Source organism: Odocoileus virginianus, chromosome 24 (genome assembly GCF_023699985.2).
Source record: "Odocoileus virginianus isolate 20LAN1187 ecotype Illinois chromosome 24, Ovbor_1.2, whole genome shotgun sequence".
Classification (NCBI taxonomy): domain Eukaryota; kingdom Metazoa; phylum Chordata; class Mammalia; order Artiodactyla; family Cervidae; genus Odocoileus; species Odocoileus virginianus.
In genome coordinates this window covers 29,670,420-29,695,393 of record NC_069697.1, presented here as the reverse complement: position 1 = coordinate 29,695,393, position 24,974 = coordinate 29,670,420, and the positions used below count along the sequence as shown (strand labels likewise).

Sequence of the window (24,974 nt, the reverse complement as noted above, 5' to 3'; positions counted from 1 at the left end):
CAAGCTCCAGTGTAGACAGTGGTTTCTTGTTTATACCCAGGGGCTGTCCTCAGGGAGCTTCCATTCTAGTGGAGGAAAACAGACAAATAGCATGTTAGTCAGGTAATGACCAGATGAGACCTGGGGCTTGTGTAGAAGTGAGAGGAACAGGTGGATACTTGTTTTAACCCAGAGAGAGATGTTTCACAGTATGAATCCACTAAATCATAGTAACTCATTTTCAATTCTGGTTCTAGTCCAAAGGACATCTTGGTGATCCTCTGGTATGATACTCCTAACTTCTTCCAGCCTCAGAACCTTTGCATTTGCTATTCTCCCCTATCCAAATGGCAGCATGGTTTTCTCTTTTGTTTACTGGGACTTCTTCCTAGAATGTCATTTCAGCAAGATTTTCCCAGAATACTCTACTTAAGATGGCACCCTTGTTGCTACCCTTCTTTGCCCTGCTTTATTTTTCTTCAAAGCGTTTGTCATCACTACTTGAATAATTTGTTCATTATCTGCTTTCCTCACTGTTATATAGGCTCCATAAGGACAAATGGGATTTGTTTTTCCAATCCTGGATCCCCTTGAGTCCAGAATGGAGTCTAACGTGTAATAGGTTCTCAGTATTTGTTGACTGAGCACATGAAACCTATAGTGTGCTATTTCCGGTTCTCCAGGGCTAGAATCACACCCAGATAACTGACATACCTACTTCTCATTCCTAGATGTCCTGGTATACTGTCACTAGCTATCTTCTCATCACAGTGGTCTAAATATAGATATGTATCCTTTCCATAGTCATGACACCATCCTAGTGGAAGTGAATGGACTCAGGAGTATGCCATACAACATCCTCTTTATTGTCTTTAATCTATACCGGCCTTTAGTAATCAGTGTCCAAGCGATCTGTCTTGAAGAACTGCTCAACTTCCTCGCAGTACTGTCTAATTTTATCCTAATTTGAAGGGTCCTCTTCAAAGCCGTCTATCTTCATTTTCTACCATTATTTAACCGGGTTAATGAGTAGAGCATATGAACCAAGGTACTTTAGGATACCTCAGCTGGTTTACTCAAGTGCTCTTCCTGTCTAGGTACTATAGAATTCTCTTCAAACATCTTATACTTCTCTCCCCTAGAATGCCTTCTTTTATAATAATTATGACTTTTTGCCCCTACTGTTTGCCTGACTTCATGCCAACACCCCAATAGCTGTCTGATACCCAGAGAGCTCTGAGAAGTCTTAAGAGGACCTTCTGGATGCCTCCCTGTACTTTGAGGATCTGTGTAAAGAATATGTCCTTCATTGCTTAATACCAGGATATGACATATAAGGTGAGCTCTCGTATAAAGTAGTTCTCCTTTGTGCACATTAGCTTTACCTGATGTGCTGAAAACAAAAAGACCACCACTGGATAGGGCACAGTACAAAAAATAGTAGATTTTTAACCACGTGGCCTTATACATCTAAATGACTTTCTTCTTATGGGTTCATCTCTTATTTTCCCCTTACTCTGTGCCAAGTTTTCTAAAGCCTCAATTCTAGCTACCAATCCGAACAACTGAATAAAGCTGATTATATTTTGGAAAAAATTCTAGACTTCCAGCAGACCTAACTAATTCCTATCCTTAAGTCATTAGAATGGACATAACCCCCCACCCTTCACCCCTTGAGAAGTTTGTTTGAGAACCCCAGGTTCTTTTTGAGTGCAAACTCAGGAAATTTCATTGTTCTCTGGAGGAGGGATCATCAGTGTCCTTTCCAACTCCCTTAAACTATACCAGCAATGAAAATAATCTTACGATGAAAGCAAATTCAGCTACTGGCTTAGTTTGGTTGCTTTGAGATGTGTTTTGGCACCAGCTCTTGTTTGACTGCCTAATATGCTGCTTTGTTTTATGACCTCTGGTCCTTTCCTCTGCTAAGCTGTGCACTTTACTCCTTACTCTTTCCTTAGGCACCCTAAGGTATGACAATGTTTAGACCCCTTTCTCAGTCTTCTTCCTCAGTCACCATACTGTGTTTACCCATAAGCTCCACACACCAGCACCCTGCCCTGAAGGATGCTTCTCAGCCTCCCCATTAGAGGCCTGAGGATTAGGTATAAGATATATAAGTGTTTTCAAGAATTTTCCAGATTTCAAAATTCTGTTCTATCATCAGTCTACCATCAAATTATATGTCCAAATTTTGAATCATTAGTCAACCAGAGCTCACTAACATGTCCCTTCCAAGTCATTAAGGTTCTGGGAAACTATATTTGAAATTTAAAAGTTGTTTGATAAACAGAAAATTATGAAAAAATAAAATGAGTGGTATTTGAATTTAAGATTAATGGAAATCCATTTATAAGGAGCTATCATGGTTTTATCATATCATCCATCTCTCTCTAATGCCGGAACATATTTCCTCTGGTGTTCGTCTCTCAAACAGTACTAAATAAATACTGCTAGAGTCTTACTATCCAGGCCCCATTTTTTTTTTACTCCACATGCCCTCAATTAATATATTTTTGTCATAAAAATTTGATATATTACAACTTGTGATTGAATTATTGATTTCTCAATTATCTCCCAGGTCCAGTGAAATATAAACTTCCTTTGAACCTTTGATAGTCCCTTTAGGTGATAAGCCTCATGAGAGCTTATTATACCTCAGTATCTGGCACAGTGACTGGCACATAATGAGTCCTCAATAAATATTTGTTCAATATATGAATAAATTAATTACAAATTGGGGTTTCTCAAAATTCTTATCAGGAAGACATTTATAGCCATTTCTTAATATGATGTATTTCTTCTATTAGCTACTCTCTATTTTGTGTTGGCTTTTTACTAATTTAGCTCTCAGAAAGTAGCATCTTCAGTTTTGGAGATTGTACTAGGATGACAATAGGCAAGGCCTAGTACTTCTGAGAAAATTCTTTTCTGTGACTTCCACCTCCAGCTGACCTGAAGTTTCCCTAGGTGCCTTTTGAGATGATATTTCTTTGAATGGTCCTCCTGGGGGTGATTGCTCCCTGGACAGAAAAAGTGATCTAAAGGATCAAGTATCTGAGGATAAGGCTATGAGTAAATGACATTTCCTTGTCTTCACCTAAGTAAGGTAGACTCAGTAATGCAGTAATTCATTAAGAATGCCTACATTAAGACGTAGGAGTTAGTAGTGGGTAGAAAGGGGAAGGGGTGGATTGACTTAAATTTCAGCCTTTAGATTCCCTTTTGGAATTAAAAAGCCCAGAATGTAAGGGCAGCTCTTCCAGCTTCTCGTTTTTCAAATTTTTTTTTTCATTTTTCAAATTTTAAGTGCAGATTTCTCAAGATATAAATCACATATCATAAAATTTATCCATTTAAAATGTGTAATTTGGGTTTCTATCCACCAGTTCCCCATTCCAGTCCCCCAGCTCCAGTTCAAGGAGCTTGAAAGTCACACTCCATACTAACAACAAGTAATGTAAAAAAAGACTGAAAAGCCAGTAACTCTTCTTTAATCCATAAGAGGGGGGAGGACACAGGGCAAACTGCTAACTCCAAAATTGAAGAGGCAAGCAAGTGAATACAGTTCATCACAGCTTACTGGAGCAGAGACCCAGGAGTGGAAACCTTGGGAAACAGTGAAGGGATAAGAAAACCTGAAGTGTAATTGACAAATTTCTGGAGACTCAGTGCAGACAACTCTGGGAGTTAAAAACTATAGGAGGATCCAGTCAAAGGGGTGGCCTCCCAATATTGTGAGATTTACTCCCAGGAGTTTGACCAGATTCGCACAGTAAGTATCAGAGAAAAATCTGGTTGGGCTTCCAGCAGGGGGAGGAGGAGAGGAACCATTCTGATCTAAACCAGAGTGTTAAGAGTTTTAGCTTGTATTTCTCACCTCAAGACAAGCCAATAAATTGAGAGGTGAGTTGATGTGACAAGGAGTAACAGCTTTATTTGGAAAACCAGAAGACTGAGAAGATGGTGAATTAGTGTCCCAAAGAAAACATCTTCCCTTAGTTAGAATTCTGGCTTCTTTTTTATAGTAAATGGGGGGTAAATTCCAATTTCTTACATATATTAATTTCTTCCTTGCTGTAACCATTCACAGGTGAGCCTGGTCAGGAGGTTTCATGTGAACTAAACAAAGGCATATTGGCATAACATTTATTACACGGGAGGCAGAGTTTTCAGAGATGGGCCATTATGTATAATTTAAGCCTATAGACAACATCCCTTTAGTGAGTAACTTGTAGCAGAAACAATAGAGTACCAAAGTTAAAAGTAAAAGAAACATCCAATATGGAGTCAGATTTGTTCTTCCCTGTTACAGGAACACTTTGTTCTTCTTAACAAGGCCTGCCTTCAGGAGAAACTAGTTAACCAAAGCCTAACTTACTGGAGTAAGTTATCAGAGTCTAACTGATCCGAGGAAGGGTAATACCAGACTCCAGCTCACTCTAGCTGTCCTATTCCATCTAAGGGGTGCAGGGAGGAAAAAAAAATCCAAGAAACACTTGTGAAATTCATAGTCCAGAGGCATAGGCACAGTAAAAGGCTGAAATCTAATCAGGACTATAGAATGCTTTCCCTCCCCAACACCTCACCACTACATTATTAAGGCCTACTTAACAGCACTTTCTTTTACCCAGTATGTCATGTCTGGCTACCAAGAAAAAAAGGATAAGGCATATAAAAAGGAAAAAAAAAACACAGTGTGAAGAGACAGAGTAAGCATCAGCACCAAACATGGCAGGGATGTTAGAATTATCAGACCAGGAATTTTAAACACCTATGATTAATGTGCTAAGGGTCCTAGTGGATAAAATATCAATAGATGGCATGTAACAACAGACAAGCAATATAAGCAGAGAGATGGAAATCTTAAGAAAGAGACAAAAAGAAATGCTAGAAATGAAAACCCTTGTAACAGAAATGGAAAATGCCTTTGATGGACTTCTTAGTAGACTGGGCATGGCTAAAGGAAGATCTCTGGGCCAGAGGATATATCAATATAATCCTCAAAAATTTAAAAACAAAGTAAGACTGGAAAAAACTGAATAGAATATTGAAGGACTGTGGTACAACTACAACAGATGTAACATATGCATAATGGGAATACCAAAAGGAGAGGAAGGAAGAGAAGAATTATTTGAAACATTAAAAACTCAGGATTTTCCCAAACTAATGTCAGACATCAAATCACAGATCTGGGAAGCTCATAGAACACCAAACAAGCTAAAGGCCAAACAAAAACACCCCTATACCTAGGCATATCATTTTTAATTACAGAAAACTGAAGATAAAATTCCTGAAATGGGGAAAAAACACCTTGCTTATAGAGAAACAAAGATAAGAATTATATCTGACTTCTCCTCAGAGACCATACAAACAAGAGAGTGGCATGCATGCTCAGTCACTTCAGTCATGTCCAACTCCTTGTGACCCCATGGACTGTAGCCTGCCAGGCTCCTCTGTCCATGGGATTCTCCAGGCAAGAATACTGGAAAGGGTTGCCATGCCCTCCTTCAGGGAATCTTCCTAACCCAGGGATTGAATCTGTGTCTTTTATGTCTCCTGCATTGGCAGGCGGGTTCTTTACCACTAGTGCCACCTAGTGGAGTAAATATTTTAAATGTTAAGAGAAACCCCCCCCCCCACCAATCTACAATTCTGTACCCTGTGAAATTATCCTTCAAAAGTAAAGGAGATATATGCGAGACAGTGAAAGAGACACAGATGTAAAGAACAGACTTTTGGACTCTGTGGGAGAAGGCAAGGGTGGGATGATTTGAGAGAATAGCATTGAAACATGTATATTACCATATGTGAAATAGATCGCCAGTCCAGGTTTGATGCATGAGACAGGGCACTCAGGGTCACTGCACTGGGATGACCCTAAGGGATGGGATGGGGAGGGAGGTGGGAGGGGGTTCAGGATGGGGAACACATGTGCACCCATGCCTGATTCATGTCAGTGTATGGCAGAAACCGCTATAATATTGTAAAGTAATTAGCCTCCAATTAAATTAATTTTTAAAAAGTAAAGGAGAAATAAAGATTTTAAGGGGATGAAATGATTGGATAGCATCACCAACTCAATGGACATGAGTTTGAGCAAGTTCTGGGAGATGGTGAAGGACAGAGAAGCCTGGTGTGCTGCAGTGTGTGAAGTTGCAAAGAGTCAGACCTGACTGACTGACTCAACGACAGCAACAGTGAAACCAAATTGAGGGAATTTTTTTGCCAGTATACCTGCCTTGCAAGAAATGTTAAAAGCAGTTCTTCAGAGAGAAGGAAAATAATATAGGTCAGAAACTCAGATCTGTTTAAAGAAAGAAGAGCATCACAGAAGGAGTAAGTGAAGATAGAACAAAACCTTTCATTTTTCTTAATGGATCTAACATCAATTTGTTCAAAATAATAGCGATAGTGTATTCACTTATGTACACCTATGTGTTTATCATGGGCTTCCCAGGGGTCACTTGTGGTAAAGAACCTGCCTGCCAATGCAGGAGACATAAGGGACAAGAGTTCAGTCCCTGGGTTGAGAAGATCCCCTGGAGAAGGGCATGGCAACCCACTCCAGTACTCTTGCCTGGGGAACCCTATGGACAGAGGAGCCTGGCAGGCTACAGTCCATGGGGTTGCAAAGAGTTGGACCCAACTGAAGTGACTTAGCATGCATGTACACATGTGTTTATCGTACATATGCTTATTTATGTTTATATATAAGTGAAATAAATGACAGAAATGATACAAGGGATGGGAGGAAGGAATTAGGCTTATTTTGTTGTTATAGGTATTCATATGACCTGTGAAATGACATAGTGTTATTTGAAAGTGGACTAGAATTAGTTGCAAATGTATGTTGCAAACTCTAGGGCAACCACTAAAAAGTAAAAATGTATTACTGCTATGCTAAGAAAGGAGGGAAAAATAGAGTCATATAAAATACTCAGTTAAAACCACAAAAGGCAGGAAAAAAGTGGAAGACAAAATAGAAACAAAAAACAAGGACAACAAATAGAAAATTGTAATGAATATGGTATATATTAATCCAATACTTGGTTTGAATGTCAGTGGTCTAAATGTACCAATTGAAAGGCATATTGTTAAAAGTCAGTCTGAAAACGTGACCCAACTATGTGTTGTCCACAAAAAATGTTCTTTAAATATAAAGATATTTATAGATAAAAAGTAAATGGATGAGAAGAATATCCCATACTAGCACTAATCAAAAGAAAGCAGAGGTGGTGGTTTTAATTTTAGACATGGAAGAGTTCAAAGAAATGTTAACAGGGATGAAGACAGGCATTACCTAATGATAAAGGGGTCAATTCTCCAGGAAGATACAATTTTTAATGTGGATGTGTCTAACAACACAACATCAAAAAAAAAAAACAAAAAACCACAACATCAAACTACGTGAGGCAAGGACTGACAGAACTAAAAGGAGGAATGGATGAATTGACTCTCACAACTGGAGACTTCAGCATCTTTCTCTCAGAAGTGGACAGGTACAGCATACAGAAAATAATGGACAGCAGTGATCTCAAAGCCATCAGGGAGCTGAATAACACTGATTTCAGCAATTCACCCAACAATAGTTGAATGTAAATTTTTCTCTAGGTAACTTGATTCACCCATGCATTCATTCATACATACATGATAACATATTCATCATGACAGACCACATTCTGGGCTATAAAAAACATCTTAACTAAAGGAACAGAAATTATATAATTGCTGCTCTTGGATCACAGTGGAATTAAACTAGAAATCAGTAACAGAAAGATAACTGGAAAATGCCCCAATACTTGGAGGTTAAACAACACAAATGTAAGTAACACTTTAGTCAAAGAAGAAATCCCAAGATAAATTTAAATATATTTTAAACTAAATAAAATGAAAAGCACAATTTATTAAAATTTCTTAGAGGCAGAGAAAGCAGTGCTTAGAAGGAAATGTATAATATTGAGTCGATATATCAGAAAAGCAGGTGATCTAAATCTCTTATAGTTTGCTAAGTTTCCATCTTAGGAAACTCGGTGAAGAACAAATTAAATCCAAAGTACTCAGACAATAAAAAAAAAAGAACAGAAATCAATAAAATTGAAGACAAAAAGATCAATGAGAAAATTAATGTAACTAAAAGCTAGTTTTTAAAAAAGGTCAATAAAGTTAATAAATCTCTGGATAGGTTAACAAAAAAAAAAAGAGAGGGAACACAAATTACTAATGCCCAAAATGAAAGGGGACATTGCTTCATCCCGTGAAAATTAAAAGGATGAAAAAGGAATACTACGAACAACTCTGTGCCCACAAATTTGATAACCTAGGTCAAATGGACCAATCCCTTGAAAGATACAATCTGCCAACATTCACACAAGGAGAAATAGATGATTTGAATAGGTCTATATTAAAGAAATAGAATTAATAATTAATAACCTTCTAAAAAAGAAAAGATCTTTTCATGCACCTATTGGTTCTTTGTATATTTTCTTAAATATATGTCTTTTCAAATGCTTGCCCATTTTTCTTTGTTACTATCACAACTTTATTTTGATATTTCATTGAACAGAATATATTTTTTGAAATTAATAGACTTTGTTAGAGAAGTTTTGGACTTACAGAAAATTGAGCAGATTACACAGTTTCCATATATCCTGGCTGTTTCTGCTCAGTTTCCCCTATTATTAACATCCTGCATTGGTGTGGTACATTTGTTACAATCAATGAAGCAGTATTGATACATGATTATTGACTAAATTCCATACTTGACATTAGGGTTTACACTTTGTGTTTTATGATTCTATAATGTTTGACAAATGCATAATGTCATGTATCCTCCATTACAGAATCAAACAGAATAGTTTTACTGCCATAAAAATCCCTTGTGTTCCACCTGTCTATTGCTCCATGTCTACTCTGAACCCTTGGCTACCACTGATCTTTTCACTGTGTTTATAATTTCACGTTTTCCAGAATGTCATATAGTTGGAATCACATAGTATGTAGTATTTTCAGACTGGTTTCTTTCACTAAGCAGTATGTTTTAAGATTCCTCAGTGTCTTTTTCTTGGCTTGGTAGGTCATTTTGGTTTTTTTGCACTATCCCATCAATTGGATGTACCACAATTTGTTTATCCATTCACCTTTGGAGGAACATTTTGGTTGCTTCCAGTTTCTGGCAATTTTGAACAAAGCTGCTATTAAACATTTATGTGCGGGATTTTGTATAGGTATAGTTTTCAACTCACTTAGATAAATACCTCAGAATATGATTGCTGGATCATATGGTAATGCTATATTTAGCTTTGTAAGAAACTGCCAAAATATCTTTTAAAGTGACTATATCATTTTACATTTGTATGAACAAAGAATTCTTGTTGCTTCACATTCTTGTCAGTATTTGGTACCGTCAAGTTTCATTCTAATAGACAGTAGTGGTCTCTCTTTTCATTTGCAGTGCCTAATGACATGATTTTGAGCATCATTTCATATGCTTATTTGCCATCTATCTATTGTCTTTGGTGAGGGATCTGTTAAGATCTTTTGCCCATTTTTAAATTGGTTTATTATCTTTTTATGGTTGGGTTGCAAGAGTTATATATTCTCAATACCTGGTCCTTTATCAGATATATGATTTGCAAATATTTTTTCCCATTCTATGGGTTGTCTTTTCACTTTTTTGATGGCAACATTTGCAGTACAAAAGTTAATTTTGTGTAGTCATTTGTTTTGATCTCCTAGTTACTTGCATTCTTATTGTTTGCAGTATGTGCAGGTGCAGAAACAAAAGTAAGCAAGAGGAGGGGCAGTAAAAACAGCAAGATGAGAGATGGCTATGGAGAGGGGTTGAAACAAGGCATGGGTGGAGCAGTGGAAAGAGTAAAGAGGAGCTGGGTAAAAGGGTGCACCTCTTGCTCAAGTAGTACTTGATCCATGTTCCCAGGATCCGTGTTCTTCTTGCTTTGTAGCCCAACTGATACGATTGCCTCACTCTCAGAATCCTGCATCCACGTCTCCTGCAGGCTTGAGAATGAGGCTGTCAAGGCAGGGTTCTTGCCTCTTAGTTTAGCGACTAAACAACGAAAACAACTCTCATTCCTCGCTAGCTTCACTGTATTTTCTCTGAGAAAGGTATGTAAATGCAAAAGGAGTTTTTGACATCCCTCAGGAGTTTGAGGAAACTCCGGGAGATGGTGAAGAACAGGGAAGCCTAGCGCGCTGCGGTCCATGGCGTCGCAAGGAGTCAGACCCGACTGAGCAACTGAACAGCTACATAGAAAATGTCAATACCAGTGATCAATGGTCCTCAAGGGCAGGGATTCAGTTTCACTTATCTTTTCATCTCTCAAAACCCAATACAAAACCTGGCACACAGACTTCCAATAAATGTTTGTTTAAAGTGACAGAAGGCTTCCGTGGCGGCTCAGACGGTAATGAATCTGACTGAAATGCAGGAGACGCGGGTTCAATCCCTGGGTCGGGAAGATCCTCTGGAGGAAATGGCAACCCACTCCAGTATTCTTGCCTGGAGAAGTTCATGGACAGAGGCTACAGTCCATGGGGTCGCAAAGAGTCGGACACGACTGGGCGACTGACACTTAACAAAGTGACAGAGGTGGGAGACAGTCTACAGGGCCAGAGGGAGGCTTATTTTTAGTTGTGGAGGATGTTTGAATGCAGAAAAGCCCCGGCTAGGAAAACAGTGTCTCCGAGGACAACAAGAGGAGCAAGTAAATAAATTCTGGTTCCTACTGTGTACCGGAGCTGATGTCTCCCGAGCTGGATGCGGGAACCCTCTCGGGAGCGGAGAAACTAAGCCCCTGTCACATTTGTGCTGTGTTCTTAGGGGGAGGGGGAAGGGGAGGAGAAAGGCGAGCAGAAGCGGGAGGAGCCTCGCAGCCGGCATCAGCTCAGTGGAGGTTGAAAAGCCTCTCCTCTTTCCCCTCCCCGGCTGCTTCCACCTGGCTCCTCCCAGTGTTCGCCAAGCTCCCCTCCCCCTTTCCCCAAGGACAATCTGCAAAGAAGCCCGGGCGGAGGAGAGCTAAGACTATAAGGCAAGGGGGGCCCTTGGGTAAAGAGCGAGGGGGATAGCCGAGAACAAGCGAGTCTGGAATGAACGTGCTGGGAGTTGGCGGTGGGAGAACAGAAGGGAGCAGACGGGGAAAGAAGAGGTGGTGCGGCATCAGAAGGAGGAGCTGAGGGGGGATGGGTGACGAGTCCTAGCCCCTCGCGTGCACACCCTGTCTCTCTGCCTGGGAATCGGGGGTGGGTGGGTGGTGCTCCGACCCAGTGGCCCTCAGAAGCCTGACTCGTACCCTGGCACTCATCCAGTTCAAGGCAGTGCACCTATGATGCTGCCTTGCCTGTATTTCTACCTCCCTCGTACTTCTCTGCGCACCTGTGATTTTATATATAGGTTTTAACATGTCTGTTTCTACATATGTGTCACTGTTGATCCATTTATTTATGACTCTGCTTGTATATCTGTGACTTGTGCCTCTATAACAATTTTAGAGATGCAGCAGAAGAATTTGAGCTGTTTTTTTTTGCAGGTCAGCACTCACAACCTCCCCCCCCCCCCCCCCCCCCCCATTTATGATGCATTCTCTCCGTCACTGAAGCCTCTGTGGGTGGAAGATCCCTGTATGGATTTCTATCAGGGATGAGCTCCCAGAGTGAATAAGCAGAGGAAAACTCAGGGAAAAAGGGATTGGCACAGTACTCAAACGTTTTGTTCTTTTCTTTCCAAAATTTTGCCTTCCTATTTGCAGCAACCACTTAGGCTTTCTTTTCTTGAGAACTGCAGAAATTTGCACATGAACACTCTAAATAGGAGAGTGTCTCTTCTTGTGTGTTTGTGTTCCTCTCACTGTTTGTTGCTATCTGCTTTCTTAAGTCCTGTTTGTATCTGTATGTGTTAGAAGGAATATGTATCCAAGCATATTTAAATTTTTTTCTATATTTGTGCGCCTTTCCTGTTGTCAGTTCACTGATGCTTTAGTGAACATCTGTTGTTATGTGCATAGGCTTTTTTAGGCTTTGGTAGGCTGTGGGAAGCTTTAAAAAATGAAAATGATCCTCCCACCCCCCAGGAGTTTTCAGTCTAGTTAGGGAAAATGACGTTAGCAATGTTTAGCCCAGGTATCTGCAAACTTTTTCTTTTGAAGGCCAGATAGTAAATGTTTTAGGGTCTCTGTCACAATAATCTACTCTGCTCTTGTAGCACAAAAGCAGCCATATATAATTATCAAAAGAATGTGAGTGGTATGAGCACTGAAATCTGAATTTCATATAATTTTCATATGTCATGAAATTGCTTTTTCAGCCACTCGAAATGTAAAACTTTTCTTAGTTTGCTGCCATCCAAAGACATTGGAAGGGTTCAGCTTGGCTCCTGGGCTGTAGTTGGCTGACTCCTTATTTAGCCCAACCTTTTCAACTCATAAGAAGCAACTAAAATATCACATAAAGCAATAATTAAGTGCTAAGTGAGTGATCTGGTTTCAGAAACACTATGTGATTTGAGGAGGTTCAGGAAGCAGCACTCCTTGACCTGTGGTAATCAGTGAAGGCTTAATAGGTTTAACAGGGATGTGACTAGGACAGGCCTTAAATAATGGAGTAGGATATTGATCTGTGGAAAGAGCCAGGATCGCCTTCCACACAAGTGATGCAGTGTGCACAGGCACAGAAGTGGGGAGGAACAAAGTGATGTTGAGATGTTAATGGAGCAGAAAATTTGCAGGAGCCAGGGTTGGAGCTCCAGGCAAGAGTTAGGTCATGGAAGCTTTGAATGCAACCCAAGAAGTTTTGGTTTATCTGTCAGTACTGATTATATGCAGCATATCTGTGAACCTGTGTTTGTTAACAACACCATGTATGTTTGTATATGTTTTCTTCATGATTGTCTCATTGAGTGTATTTTCTTAGCATGTGTATGGATTTATATGAGGATGTGACCTATGTGTTTATCAACAGCTACCCTGATTGCCCCGGGGTTCACATCTGAAACATGAGCTGTACTTAAAGGTCATCAGCTCCTGATCGTGTGAATGAATCCTCTCTCCACTGAGGCCTCAGAGGCCTATGACCTTCTCTTGGAGGTTTATTTGGTGTCTGAAATAGAGTGGAGAAGGGAAGCACAAGCAGAGGGAGACCAGCTATTGAAGAAAACAATTCAGATGGAAAGAGGCCATGAGGACAGAAAAGAAGGATAAAGGGAGATAAATAATAAGGAGAATAATAGGGTTTGGTACCTGTTTTGATTCTGAGAGTAAAGAGGAGATAACATTTTAAAAATAAGAGTGGTTAGCCTGGATAACTGGGAGAGTGATGATTCAGTCGGCATTTTTATGGATGCAAAAGTATGGTCTTGTATTTTCCTTTGAGAGAGATAAGTCCTAAAGACAAAAATATGAAGGTGTTCACATGTTATGTGTACATATTTATGTCTATGTGGCAATGATTTTGTGTTACTCTTCCCATTTGGTAGTGTTTAGTGTAAGGGGCAAGGCCTGAAGATAAAGGATCAAGAGATGCATAGGAGGCAGAAACCCTGAGAGGGATGGGAAAAGCCAGAGAAAGTCCCTCACCATTCCTCAGCCTGAACCATTATTTTGCCCAAGCTCCAATGTGCCTGTATGACCTGGAACTCCTCTTCCAACTTAGCCCATTTCCATAATACCCAACCCAAATCTTAACCAAAACCCAAACTACCCTTGTTTTTCTGCTTCTGCTTTTTTGGTTTGCTGTGCCCTAAGCCTCATCTGATTCCTGTCGTCTGCAGTAGCCCTTCCTTTCATTAAAAGGGTGGACTCTGTGAGGCTAGCTTAACTTTTCTCCTTTCTCATTTCTGTTCAGTCACCCACCCTTCTCCTTGACCTTAGCTTCTTCTCCAAATAGGCTCCAGTTGGAGTGGGAAGGATTAGCCAGGACTTTTGCGGTCTTAGGCTTGATTTCTGTGACATTTCAGCCTGTCATTCTGTGAGGGTGTGGCTCTCTTCTGGAAGAAGTCCAAAGGTCCCAGGCTGCAAACCTCAGATTCAATATAGTGGGAGAGCCTGACTGAGGTGGCTCTAGCCAGTCTAATAGAGCCATCTTCCAAGCTCGTAGCACCTTGATCCTGTTGTGTCCTAACTGGCCATTCTTTTGAATTCTAGAGTGGATCATGACCCATGAAGAGCACCATGCAGCCAAAACTCTGGGAATCGGCAAAGCCATCGCCGTGTTAACTTCTGGTGGCGATGCCCAAGGTAAGGAAGAGGGCCCAGCTTGGGGAGAGGGCCTGGCTGGGAGGCCCTCCAAAACCTACAAAAAAACCATAGTTGGGAGGCCGCCTTGAATTTCCTGACTCCTTTAGCCTGAGCCTGTAGAACAGAACTATCCTCGTTAAGGGTCTCCTGCTTTATGTTTACACAGGGACCTGGGGCTTCCCCCCAGAATCTCTGTTAGGTCTAAGTCCACAAGTACTTTTGGATTTCACTTGCTCTACTTTTTTTTTTTTTTAGCTTTTTATTTTATATTGGGTTATAGCCAGTTCACAATGTAGTGATAGTTTTGGGCTATAGTTTTGGGGAACAGAGGGACTCAGCCATACATATACATGTATCCATTCTCCCCTAAACTTACTTAGGTCTTCATAAAGCTTCTTTCCAAGTTTCTCTGAAGATCTGGGACCATTTGGGTCCTTGGACACTCAGAAAACTGGTGTTTTCTCAAGCAGGATTGGAAAGGAGACTAAAAAGGGATAAAATTGTTGAGAAGGCAGTAGGTGGATTCACTTCAACTACATTGGAAATGTTGGGAAAAGGAGGAGATTTGGAACTGGTATTTGGTGGGCTCTAGCAAATCTTCAGGAGCCAACTCCGGTGTCAGCAGGGCTCCCGCTTGGACCAGGGTCAGGTGCCTCTTACAACATGTTTCCTTCTGCTAGGTGCACGTCTGCGTCCTTCTGCCGTTCTGTTTTCTCTGACCCCCCTGCTCTTCCGTTCCTTTAACCCTTAATCAGACAGGAACAGCAGCAGTTAATCAGTACATACCAAGGGGTGTGGGGGTGGGTGGGGGGCGGCAGGCAGAAGAAAGCAAAGCCCTCTGGTTTGACTCCAGGAGAGTCAGAACTGTCAGATATATGGAAAGATGAAGAGAGAAAGAAGAGGATCTCAGCTGGCCTCCCCTTCCCTCTGCACCGCTCTTCCCTCAGATTTTTAAACACCCACTTTGTATAGAGCCCTGTCTTGTGTGTTGTAGAGAAGCTAATTTCCTTTGGGAACTGTAATTTAATGAGGAAAGATGTCATACATTACTAAAATTCTTAATAAATAATAACATAAATAGCAATAATCAAGTGTGTCTTAGCCCAAATAGAATCCACTTATGTATTGAAATGGTAGGCCTTGGTTAGACTAACCAGGGAAGGCTTTGTGGATAAGATAGATTTCGAGAAACTGAACTCTTCATTCAAGTAAAGTGCGTAAATCAGTGCATGATGCAGTAAATGCAACACTAATTCAATAAAAAGTGAATTGTTGAGCATCTGCTGTGTGCCAAACAGGATGGAAGACGCTACAGCTTCATCAGTGGAAGACTCACCCATCGTCTTTGTTCTTATGACTCTTCTAACTAGTGTATTAGTAAAGCTAGACTTTAAGTATATTTTAAACTAATGTTTAATTATAATTGTAATGTCTGTTATGAACAGGAAAACAGGAAGGAGGGCACAGGGGCCTGAGTTTAGGAGTAGTAGCCAGATTAGGAACGCAGACCTGGTTTCTGTTGCTTTTCTCTTTCTCCTGGAAAGAATTTCATGCCAGTACTGAGTTCCTCAACATAAACGCTGAGTGTTGATGCTAAAACCTTGGTAGGATGGCCTGTGGGATTGGATCGTCAGATTAGGGGAAGCAAGAGCCCGCTAAAAATCCAGATGAGGTCCACACAGTTATGAATTTATGAAGAAGCAGAGCTTTTTGGAGAGGGAAAGAGGTTTAAAAAAAGAAGTCTAGGATTTCACATGGGTCCAAGAGCAGCAGAGCCCTTACAGCTTCTGATCCTGAGCAGAGAGACCTTTATTCTAGAGACAGGCACAGTGTACCCAGGGACACATCCCACTGCAAAACCGTATAACGTCACAGGCGCATGTCAGTAGGGGCTGAGAGTGGTGGGATGGAATTCTTGGGAGGAAGGAAGTGAAACAGCAAACTCAAAGTAGATTTGAGAGTCCCAACTGAAAGGTCCCAAGTGAAACATTTTGAACAAATGTTTAATTATAACAGCTCAGATGCAGAAGTGGCCTGCCTGGAGATAGGTTTGTTAGGCCCTCCTCCTCCCAGGGAGAGGCCCGGGAAGGCTTTTCCCTAGAGGCTGTAGGCCACGTGGCAAAGAGAGTCAACTCTATAAGATCTAGAGGAGCCTCAGCTCTGTTGTTCCCTGACCTCAGCAGGGTTGCTGCTGCTGAGTTGCTTCAGTTGCTTCCGAATCTTTGTGACTCTGTGGACTGTAGCCCACCTGCGGGGCTCCTCTGTCCTTGAGGATTCTCCAGGCAAGAATACTGGAGTGGGTTGCCTTGCCCTTCTCCAGGGGATCTTCCCAACCCAGGGATTGAACCCACGTCTCTTAGGTCTTCTGCATTGGCAACCAGTTTCTTTACCACTAGCGCCACCTATTAGCAAGGCTAATAGCGTCTTAAAATAGAAGCGTGGCCAAGAATCAGACATTCTGAACTCAGAAACTGGGCTGATTAGATGCCAGATCCTAACCCCCTTTCCAGCCCAGAAGTGGTCCCAATCCTCCTGAAACCACACTACATTTGGCCTAATGAAATGGGCATATTCTGCTGGAAAGGACCTCAGTCACCTGCTTTATCCCTCTCTCCTCAGACAGGCAGTCTATTCCAAAAGCATGTTTATCCTATCTTTAAAGGTTCATTGGAATAGGATTCTATTCCCTCTCCATGGCTGTTGTAGGATTTACAACTTTTAAATTACATAGCCGTCAGAAAGTATAATTCACATCTAACAAACATTTGCTCCTCATGTCCTTTTTTTCCTTATTCAAAGTTCAGTTAAGTTAGAAAGAAAAACTTTAGCAAAAAGATAGTGACCAAGTCATTTATTTGTTTTCTGTCTCATGTCATAGACCCATCACCTGTAGTCCTCCGTACAGCCTCTTCCCAGCAGGCTGTAATTGGAGACTGCAAAGTACGTGCTTCTGATGCTCTCCAGAGTCCCTCGTGGCTGTGCCCAGAGTACCCCTGCGGGGTGCCTGTAATCTTATCCTTCGTCTTGCTTCTAATAAGGCAGACAGCTGCTCATGGAGGGTTATTTAGGGCAACATGGAACAGCCAAGGACTGGCCTGGGACCAGAGCAGGCCAGTGACGTTAAGTAGGAGAGCCCAAAGCATTACTGGGACTTTCTAGTATAATCTATACAGCCCAGTCTGTGACTTCTAGGGAAGTAAGGGTACAGAGGCACAAAAGGGGTCGTGAAACTTGATTTCTAGGAAACACTCAGATATCCAGTTCTGAGGCAGAGAAGATGACCTCTGAAAGTTGGTATGGTAAAAAGGCAGAGGGAGGGGAAAGGAGAATCTTCTTTTCTTGTGGGATTTTTCTTCTGCCCAAGAGACTTAGCTGTTTCTTGCCTACCATATATTGTTTGCTTTACACTTTAAAGGTTTGAAGTGATTTGTTTTCCTTTAATTTTTTTTCTCCCCTACCCTTCCTTAGCTCAGGAACAGGAAAGAGCACTCCAACCTATACATTTCAGAAAAATATTTTTTCCTTCTTTCGTAAGATTACAGATGTATACTCCAAGACTCCAGGTATCCAAAAGAGAATCCCGTAGGCCTTGGGAAAGTCTAGAAAATAAACAGTAGTTTCATATTTGTCCTGATTTTTTAAAATTTAATTTATTCATTTTTCCTAACACACTGATGGCTTTTCCTTGACTCTGACTTTATGTTTTTTTAGTACACACAGGCTTTTCCTAAAGCTTCTAAGAAGGCCTCTCCCTTCACAGATGTTTTCACTTTTGATTCCTTCAAGTCCATCAGTTAGATGTCTAGACTTTGCCTTGGTGATGTAATAAGTCTGTTTTGACATCAGTGCTATCCAGTGACCTCTTATTGGCAAACCCAACCTCCCAGTCCTCATCTCAGATCAATTATCAAACGCATATGGCAAAGTTCCCACTTCTGAAACCGTCTGCTTTGGCTTCTAAGATGTTGTTGAGCCCTGGTTCTCCTGTTTCCCTTGCTGCTCTGTGTTCCTTCAACCTTGGCGTCCCTCAGGGTTCCATCCCTTGCCCCTTTCCCTTCTGATTTTGCCTGTTTTCTTGAGCCGGTCTTCCAGGTCCACATGGATGACCCACAGGAACTTCAAACTCAGTAGATCCAGATAAGACTATATCATCCCCACCCCGATCTTCCCAAAGCCAAACCCGCCTCCACTCAGCTAACTGCACCACAGTTTTCCCTGGGGCCCACGGCAGTCATGGGGCATGTCCTCCTTCCTTTCCAACACCGTGAAATCTAATCACATACTGATTAGATGGAAGTCCCGTTGCTTCTGTTTCCTAGGTTCTCCTGTCCAGTCTCTGTTTCACCCCAGATGCCCAGTCTAGGCCCTGATTGTTTTGTCACTGCTGCTAAGTGGCCATCTAAGCCTAGTGTCACCTCTTTCTAGTCTGTCTTCCACATTGCTGCTCGCGTGATCTTTCTGACCCACAGATCTCATTATGGCCCTCCACTCTTCAAAGATTCTCCATTGACTATAACTTTTATGTTTTTTAAGTTACAGACCTCTTTAAGAATCAATGAATGCTGTGGACCTTCTCCCAGAAGAAATGCCCTTGCCCACAAAGCTTTTCATACAGTTTCTTGGGGTTCATGGATTCCCTGAAACCATCACCCGTGGACCCCCAGTCAAACCCTGACTTCCAGAATAAAAACTAGCCTTCCCTCAATGGGCACACAGGTGCCTGCCCTGCTGCACAGCTTCATCTCTCTATAGTTTTCCAGTTTATTCTTTATAATACAGAGTTATGGAAAGCTACTGCTTGACTCTCAACTTTATTTGTACTATTCATCCTGCCTATAACACTTTCCCCAGATTCATTCATCTGACCAAAAGATTTGAAAGGAAATTATCCTTTAGGTCTCAGGACAAATGCAGTCTTTTCTGTATCACCTTCCCTGACTTCCTCCTGGCATTATAGATGCTTCTTCTCCTTGTCCTCATTGTACTTTGTACAGATCCCCTCCATATGGATCCAAATTAGAACCACACTATAATTCCTCCTGCCTTTTTAAAAAAAATTTTAATTTTTTGGCCTTGCTAAGCAACATGTGAAATCCTAGTTTCACAACTAGAATTCATGCCCCCTGCAGTGAAAGTACAGAATCTTAACCCCTGGACCACCAGGAAAGTCCCTCTTCCCTTGTCTTAAGGACCATTCCCAAGTCCTTTATCTTTGTATCCCTAGACACTCTGTCATCCCCTGATGCATCTTTCCCAGTGTCTACATAGAGTTAGGAACATGAGAGGTATTTAATAAATATTTCCTAAATAAGTGAATAGTAAGGCATTCAGTTTGATTTGGAGCTTAAAGCCATGTAAAACCAATTTTTGTCGACCTGCAAACAAACAAACCCAAAAAACAGATATTCTGGCCTTTTTGATTCTATTCAGTTCCAGACACCTTTGGATTATGCAATAGTACATGATGGATTTTAGTCTGCTGCTGCAGATTTTTCCAGTTACTGGCTTCTCTAGCGCTCACTGATATTTCTCCGGGCAGGTTAAGGACCATATGAACAGATTTTAGGTTGAAACAAAAATGTGTAATGTGTACAGGGCTACCTGAGGGAGGGTGATGAAAGTGGTTCACAAGAAGTTGATCTGTCACGGCATCACTCTGAGCCCTTCCTCACATTACAAGGTAGGACAGGGTGACCAAGGTTAAGACCCAGGACTGTCTCACCAGTGAGACGCTGAGCGCTGGCTGTGGCATCGTTTCTGCTGTGGTTGTCTGCACAGCCCTATGTGTGTGTTGTGACAGGTCAGCTCCTCCCTGTATTCTCGGAAGACAGGCTTCTTGTCATTGAGCAGCTGCTAGGAGAAGGACGGTACTCACAGACAAGGATGCGGGAAAGGCTCTTCCCCTCTGTTTCAGGCCTAGTTGTTTCTCCCAGTGGAAACAATAATTCACAGCATGATATTTAGGTTCGTCATACACATGCCACACACAGGGTCACAGGAGAAGATCAGCACGGGAGAAGGCGAGCATGAAGTCTCCACTAACTGTGCCTGCACACTTGGTCACAGCCTCTTCTGGTAGTCTGGGAGCCAGAGGATCGCACTGCGTGGTGCACACTGGAACACACACCAGCGCAACAACACTAGAAAGCTCTGTTATGTGTGGGGACTGGGAGGATCCACCAGCCAGTAGTGGACATGCTCGTGAATAGCTTGCAAAGGACTGACCTGAGTCACTGAGCCCAGAGAGTCATGTCTTTGTCCTGAGAAGCCTAAACAAGCCGGATGCCAGATTCACTGCAGAAGACAAGGAGAAGCCTAGTATGGCCATTGGGATTAGCATGGAGGTCAGCAGTGTTGGTTTAGACGTTTAGGATTTGGATTAAAAGCTGACCTCATCCTTGCTCTGTAACCTCGACCTATTTGAGCTTCAGTTTCCAAGTCTAAAATGGAGGCAACTCCCGGGTTGTGGGAAGGATTAAATGAGTTGATGATTGACAAGCATCTAGCAGCATCTAACCCCACAAAAAGCATGTGAGATACTTATTCCCCAGGTTGCCCTGGCATGGAAATGTTTTAGGAAAGATGGAATTTTGGGAGGTTGGGGAAGTGAATGGAGGTAAGCTGTGTAATGTTAACATTGAATGAAGTAATTGAGGGTTAGTGGGGAGCACAGAAGACTTGGATGAGGGGATTCTAGATTCAGAGAAAAGCCTTGGAAAAGGACTGACTCAGATCTTAGAGCCCAGGGCTACTTTTCTTAGGAATAACCTCTCTCTGACTCTTTCCTCCTCGCAGGTATGAATGCTGCTGTCAGGGCTGTGGTTCGTGTTGGCATCTATACTGGTGCCCGTGTCTTCTTTGTCCATGAGGTTGGTTCTCTTCTGTGCTCCCATCACTCTTTGTTTTCTACTCCCTCTCCCCACCCTCTTTCCTTATCTCCTGGTTATATGTCTAATTGCTCTTGATTCTGTGTCCCCAAGAATCACTCCTTCCCACTCCGGGCTCCAGTAATGATGGTGGGGCCCAGAGATCTGCAGACCAGGTCCTCGTGTTGCCTGTTCAATTTAAAGTAAGAAGTAATTCCGCCTTCCCTTCACCTCCCTCCAAACAGAGAGGGAAGCTGAAGCAACTTAGTATTTCACATCCAGAGTCAGAGCCTCAGGAGGACAAGTCCCACTCTGTTTCTGCAAGGTTCTAACTCCTCCTTGCTTCCCTCCTCTCCTTTTCCTCTCATCCCTTGTCCACTCTTCTTTCCATAAGGTCTGTCTCCCTTTCTTCTCTGAAGTGTTATCGTCTCTTTTCAAGTCACATTTCTCTCCTTTTCTCCTCTTAACATCCCCTTCTTTTTTGCGCCTTTGCTGGTTATCAAAACAAACTGTCATCTAGTTCCCCTGGGAGGAAATGGGATGAGCCATAAATAAGAGAAATCAAGATTAAATGTTAGGAAGGGCATCCTGATGTTTCAAGAATGAGAGAAACTAGAAGAGGGTATTGGAACAACTGATGCCTCCTTCCTTGGACTATGTTTTTCTCAGAAGCACCCAGGCATCAGTAATGGGAGGTGACTTGATTCTCAGAGAACCTCTTCCCAGGGGCCCTGTCTTAATCCTGGGGGTTTGGGGGAGGCCTGTCAGAGGCTGAATGGATGTAATGTACCCCACAGGGTTATCAAGGCCTGGTGGATGGTGGAGATAACATCCGGGAAGCCACGTGGGAGAGTGTCTCAATGATGCTGCAGCTGGTATGTTCCAGAGGGCTCCATCCCCTGTTTGTGCTGTCCTTGTCCCACCCCATTTGGGGGGGGCTCGTGGTTTCCGGAATTCCCTGCCATGTGGCTTAGTAGGAGGGGATTCTATGACCACAGAGGGGCTACATTTACCCTTTACTCTTTGCACTTGAAAACATCACCCTGGTTTCCTGGGGCAGGATGTAGTGTTGAGATGTGATCACAGGACGCTTTGTTCTTTATAGAAAGGTCATAGGTAAGACTTGAGGAGCTGGCATGTAATGGGTCCTGCTCTGGGGTCACGGGGAAGGTCAGGCCCTGAAAATAACCTCATCAGGGGCCTGGAGCCAGAACCAGAAGTAGTGCTGAAGTTTGCCAGTCCTCATGTGATGACGATGAGGTGACCTGAAACCAGACCTTTTAAGGAAGGAAGGAACCGAGATAGCCTTTTAGAGTTTTAAAAAAACGCTGAGAAGATCTTGATTGTATCTGCAGCTCATTTTGCTACTTTCTCTAAGTCATTCTATACCCATTTTCTGATTTACTGAGAAATCTACACATTACATTTGTATCCTCACTCTTTATCTCAATCCCCTAAAAAAGTCCATGAGGAGAAATTTAATGAACAGCACTTAGTGAAGATTTTAAACAGGCAATGGCACCTCCATAAAGCAGTCTGAGAATGAGCCAAAATTCTGCATCAATACCCATGAAGGCATGGATGCCTGGAGTTCATATCATTTGTGAAAACCCTCGGTGTGCTGTCCTCTGTTGGGTGTCTACAAGCTCCTGGGAGTTTAGGGCTTTCCCTACTCAGAGCTGTTTTTTCTGTGAACGCCTGGGTCTTGTGGGTCCTCCCACTGGCACCCAGATCTGCAGGCGCAAAGGGGAAAGAACTGGCAGTGCTTGGCCCCTGCTGAAGTCACTGCTGCTTCTTACATGTCTAAGATGAGAAAGATGGAGGTCACTTAGAAGCCTACAGATAGGTGTGTATTCCTTAGGTCTCTTTGGGACAGTCACCATGACATAGCCTTCAGTGGCATGGGTCCATCTTAACTATCTTCTAAGAGGTGTAGGAGAACGTGGGAATGACCCCGCAATGCCTCAGCCAGCACCATCCCACCTTCCTTTAGAAGGGACCAGTGGGGAAAAAAAATCTCAGTGAACTACAAGGAGGTGAAAAACAGGGAAAGTTCCACGTAGGCTCATGCAAATCAAGCTGAAAATCAAGATAAAGTGAATAACCTTGAATGCAGTCAAAGAAGCTAGCTAGGCAAATGAGATAGAAACGTGTTAAAGGCAATTGATACTCACATGTCTTCCACTAATGGCTAAGCTTGTACAATTACATGCCATTAGACAACAGACTTAAACATCAGTATTCTTGACTCTGGAGTTTGAAACTCATGTGAATTTCATTAACCCTTTTCATGAAGAATAAAACTTTAAAACCACACACACACACACACACACACACACACACATACATGAAGGGGCCAATGACTCTTCAAGATGTCAGGGAACTTCCTGAAGTTCCAGAGAGCCATGTGGTGATGTTGGGATGGGGGAATCCTAGCCTGTTGAGCCCAAATTTGGCCTGTCACCTGGGAAGCTGACTCCCACCTCTTCCCCAAAGGGAGGCACGGTGATTGGAAGTGCCAGGTGCAAGGACTTTCGGGAACGGGAAGGCCGGCTCCGAGCTGCCCACAACCTGGTGAAGCATGGGATCACCAACCTGTGTGTCATTGGGGGAGATGGCAGCCTCACTGGGGCCGACACCTTCCGCTCTGAGTGGAGTGACTTGTTGAGTGACCTCCAGAAATCAGGTAAGATGCTGCTTCATCAGTGTGGTCTCTGCACATGTGCACACCACCCTCCTCCTCTCATGGGAGAAAGTTGTTGCCCAGACACAGAGGGCAGTCCTTGCCCTCCTCTTTCTGCCATTGTTGACGATTGCCATGGGCTGCAGCCCCCGCCCTCTCCAGCCACCTGCTCCCTGGCACTGGGGACCTCACCCAGGGCCCCCTGCTTTGGTTCCCCTCACCAGGCAAGATCACAGCAGAGGAGGCTACCAAGTCCAGCTATCTGAACATCGTGGGCCTGGTTGGCTCAATTGACAATGACTTCTGTGGCACTGATATGACCATCGGCACCGACTCTGCCCTGCACCGGATCATAGAGATTGTAGATGCCATCACTACTACCGCTCAGAGGTGAGGGCCCAAGAGGAAGCGGCCTGGGAGGATGGAGCTGGAACAGATCAGTTGGCTGAGAACTAGAAAAGATGGAAGTGCTTGAGCTGTGGTACTATTGTGATCAGTTTTCTGGGGACTGGAACACTGGTTTTAACTAAGCATTATCTCCGGAGCACTCAATTTTACTGCTCCATGAATACCATAAGGCTCGCCTCTGGCCACTCTCTACCCACACGAGCTGCTCTGTGGGCTTTACCACCAGTGGGGTCTCCTAGATGACTAAGACAGTTCCAGGGCCCCTCAAGCCTTTCCAGCCATATCACAGAGATCGTAGAGGCCATCATGACGCAGGTCAAGTGGGAGGGACTCAGGGGAGGCAGTGCAGGAGAATGGGGGTACAGAGGGGTGGCAGTCTCCCAAGGGCGATCCTGCAGGATTCCAGGTCATCGAGTCCTCTCTCCACTTCTTTTCCCCTTGCTCCTTCCCTTCCTGGGTCCCTCCTTCCCAGACACAGTGCCTCAGTACTGACACCGTTTCTGCAGTGCTTTCTCAGGCCTGGGGAGGACACTCTGTGGCTGAAGCGATTCCCCTGGGTCGGCCGGGCCTCTCAGAAGGCCCACAGCATAAACATATGCTGTAGATAGGTTCCTGGGCCTTGATGTGGGTGGGGTCCTGCAGGTCTGGCCATAGGAACATTTGGACTGTGTAAGCCCTGTGTATCTCTTGCAGCCACCAGAGGACCTTTGTGTTGGAGGTGATGGGCCGACACTGTGGGTAAGACTGCCCCAACCATCTCAACTCGCTTATTCCATGTACAAGCAATAG

The 24,974-nt window shown here is 42.9% G+C and overlaps 1 protein-coding gene across 3 annotated transcripts in view; it reads left to right on the top strand.

Moving 5' to 3' along the window:
• PFKM (phosphofructokinase, muscle) overlaps window positions 1–24,974 on the top strand; it is a 43,274-nt gene that overhangs the window by 7,825 nt on the left and 10,475 nt on the right. For 2 of the 3 annotated variants that reach the window (XM_020907762.2, XM_020907765.2), the window contains 6 exons: window positions 14,136–14,228; window positions 21,024–21,097; window positions 21,892–21,969; window positions 23,591–23,780; window positions 24,002–24,167; window positions 24,879–24,923. In XM_020907762.2, the coding sequence (XP_020763421.1) occupies window positions 14,136–14,228; window positions 21,024–21,097; window positions 21,892–21,969; window positions 23,591–23,780; window positions 24,002–24,167; window positions 24,879–24,923 (646 nt within the window). Of the gene's footprint in view, window positions 1–10,939; window positions 11,031–14,135; window positions 14,229–21,023; window positions 21,098–21,891; window positions 21,970–23,590; window positions 23,781–24,001; window positions 24,168–24,878; window positions 24,924–24,974 lie in introns of those variants that run through there. The other variant, XM_020907764.2, reaches the window with a different exon arrangement.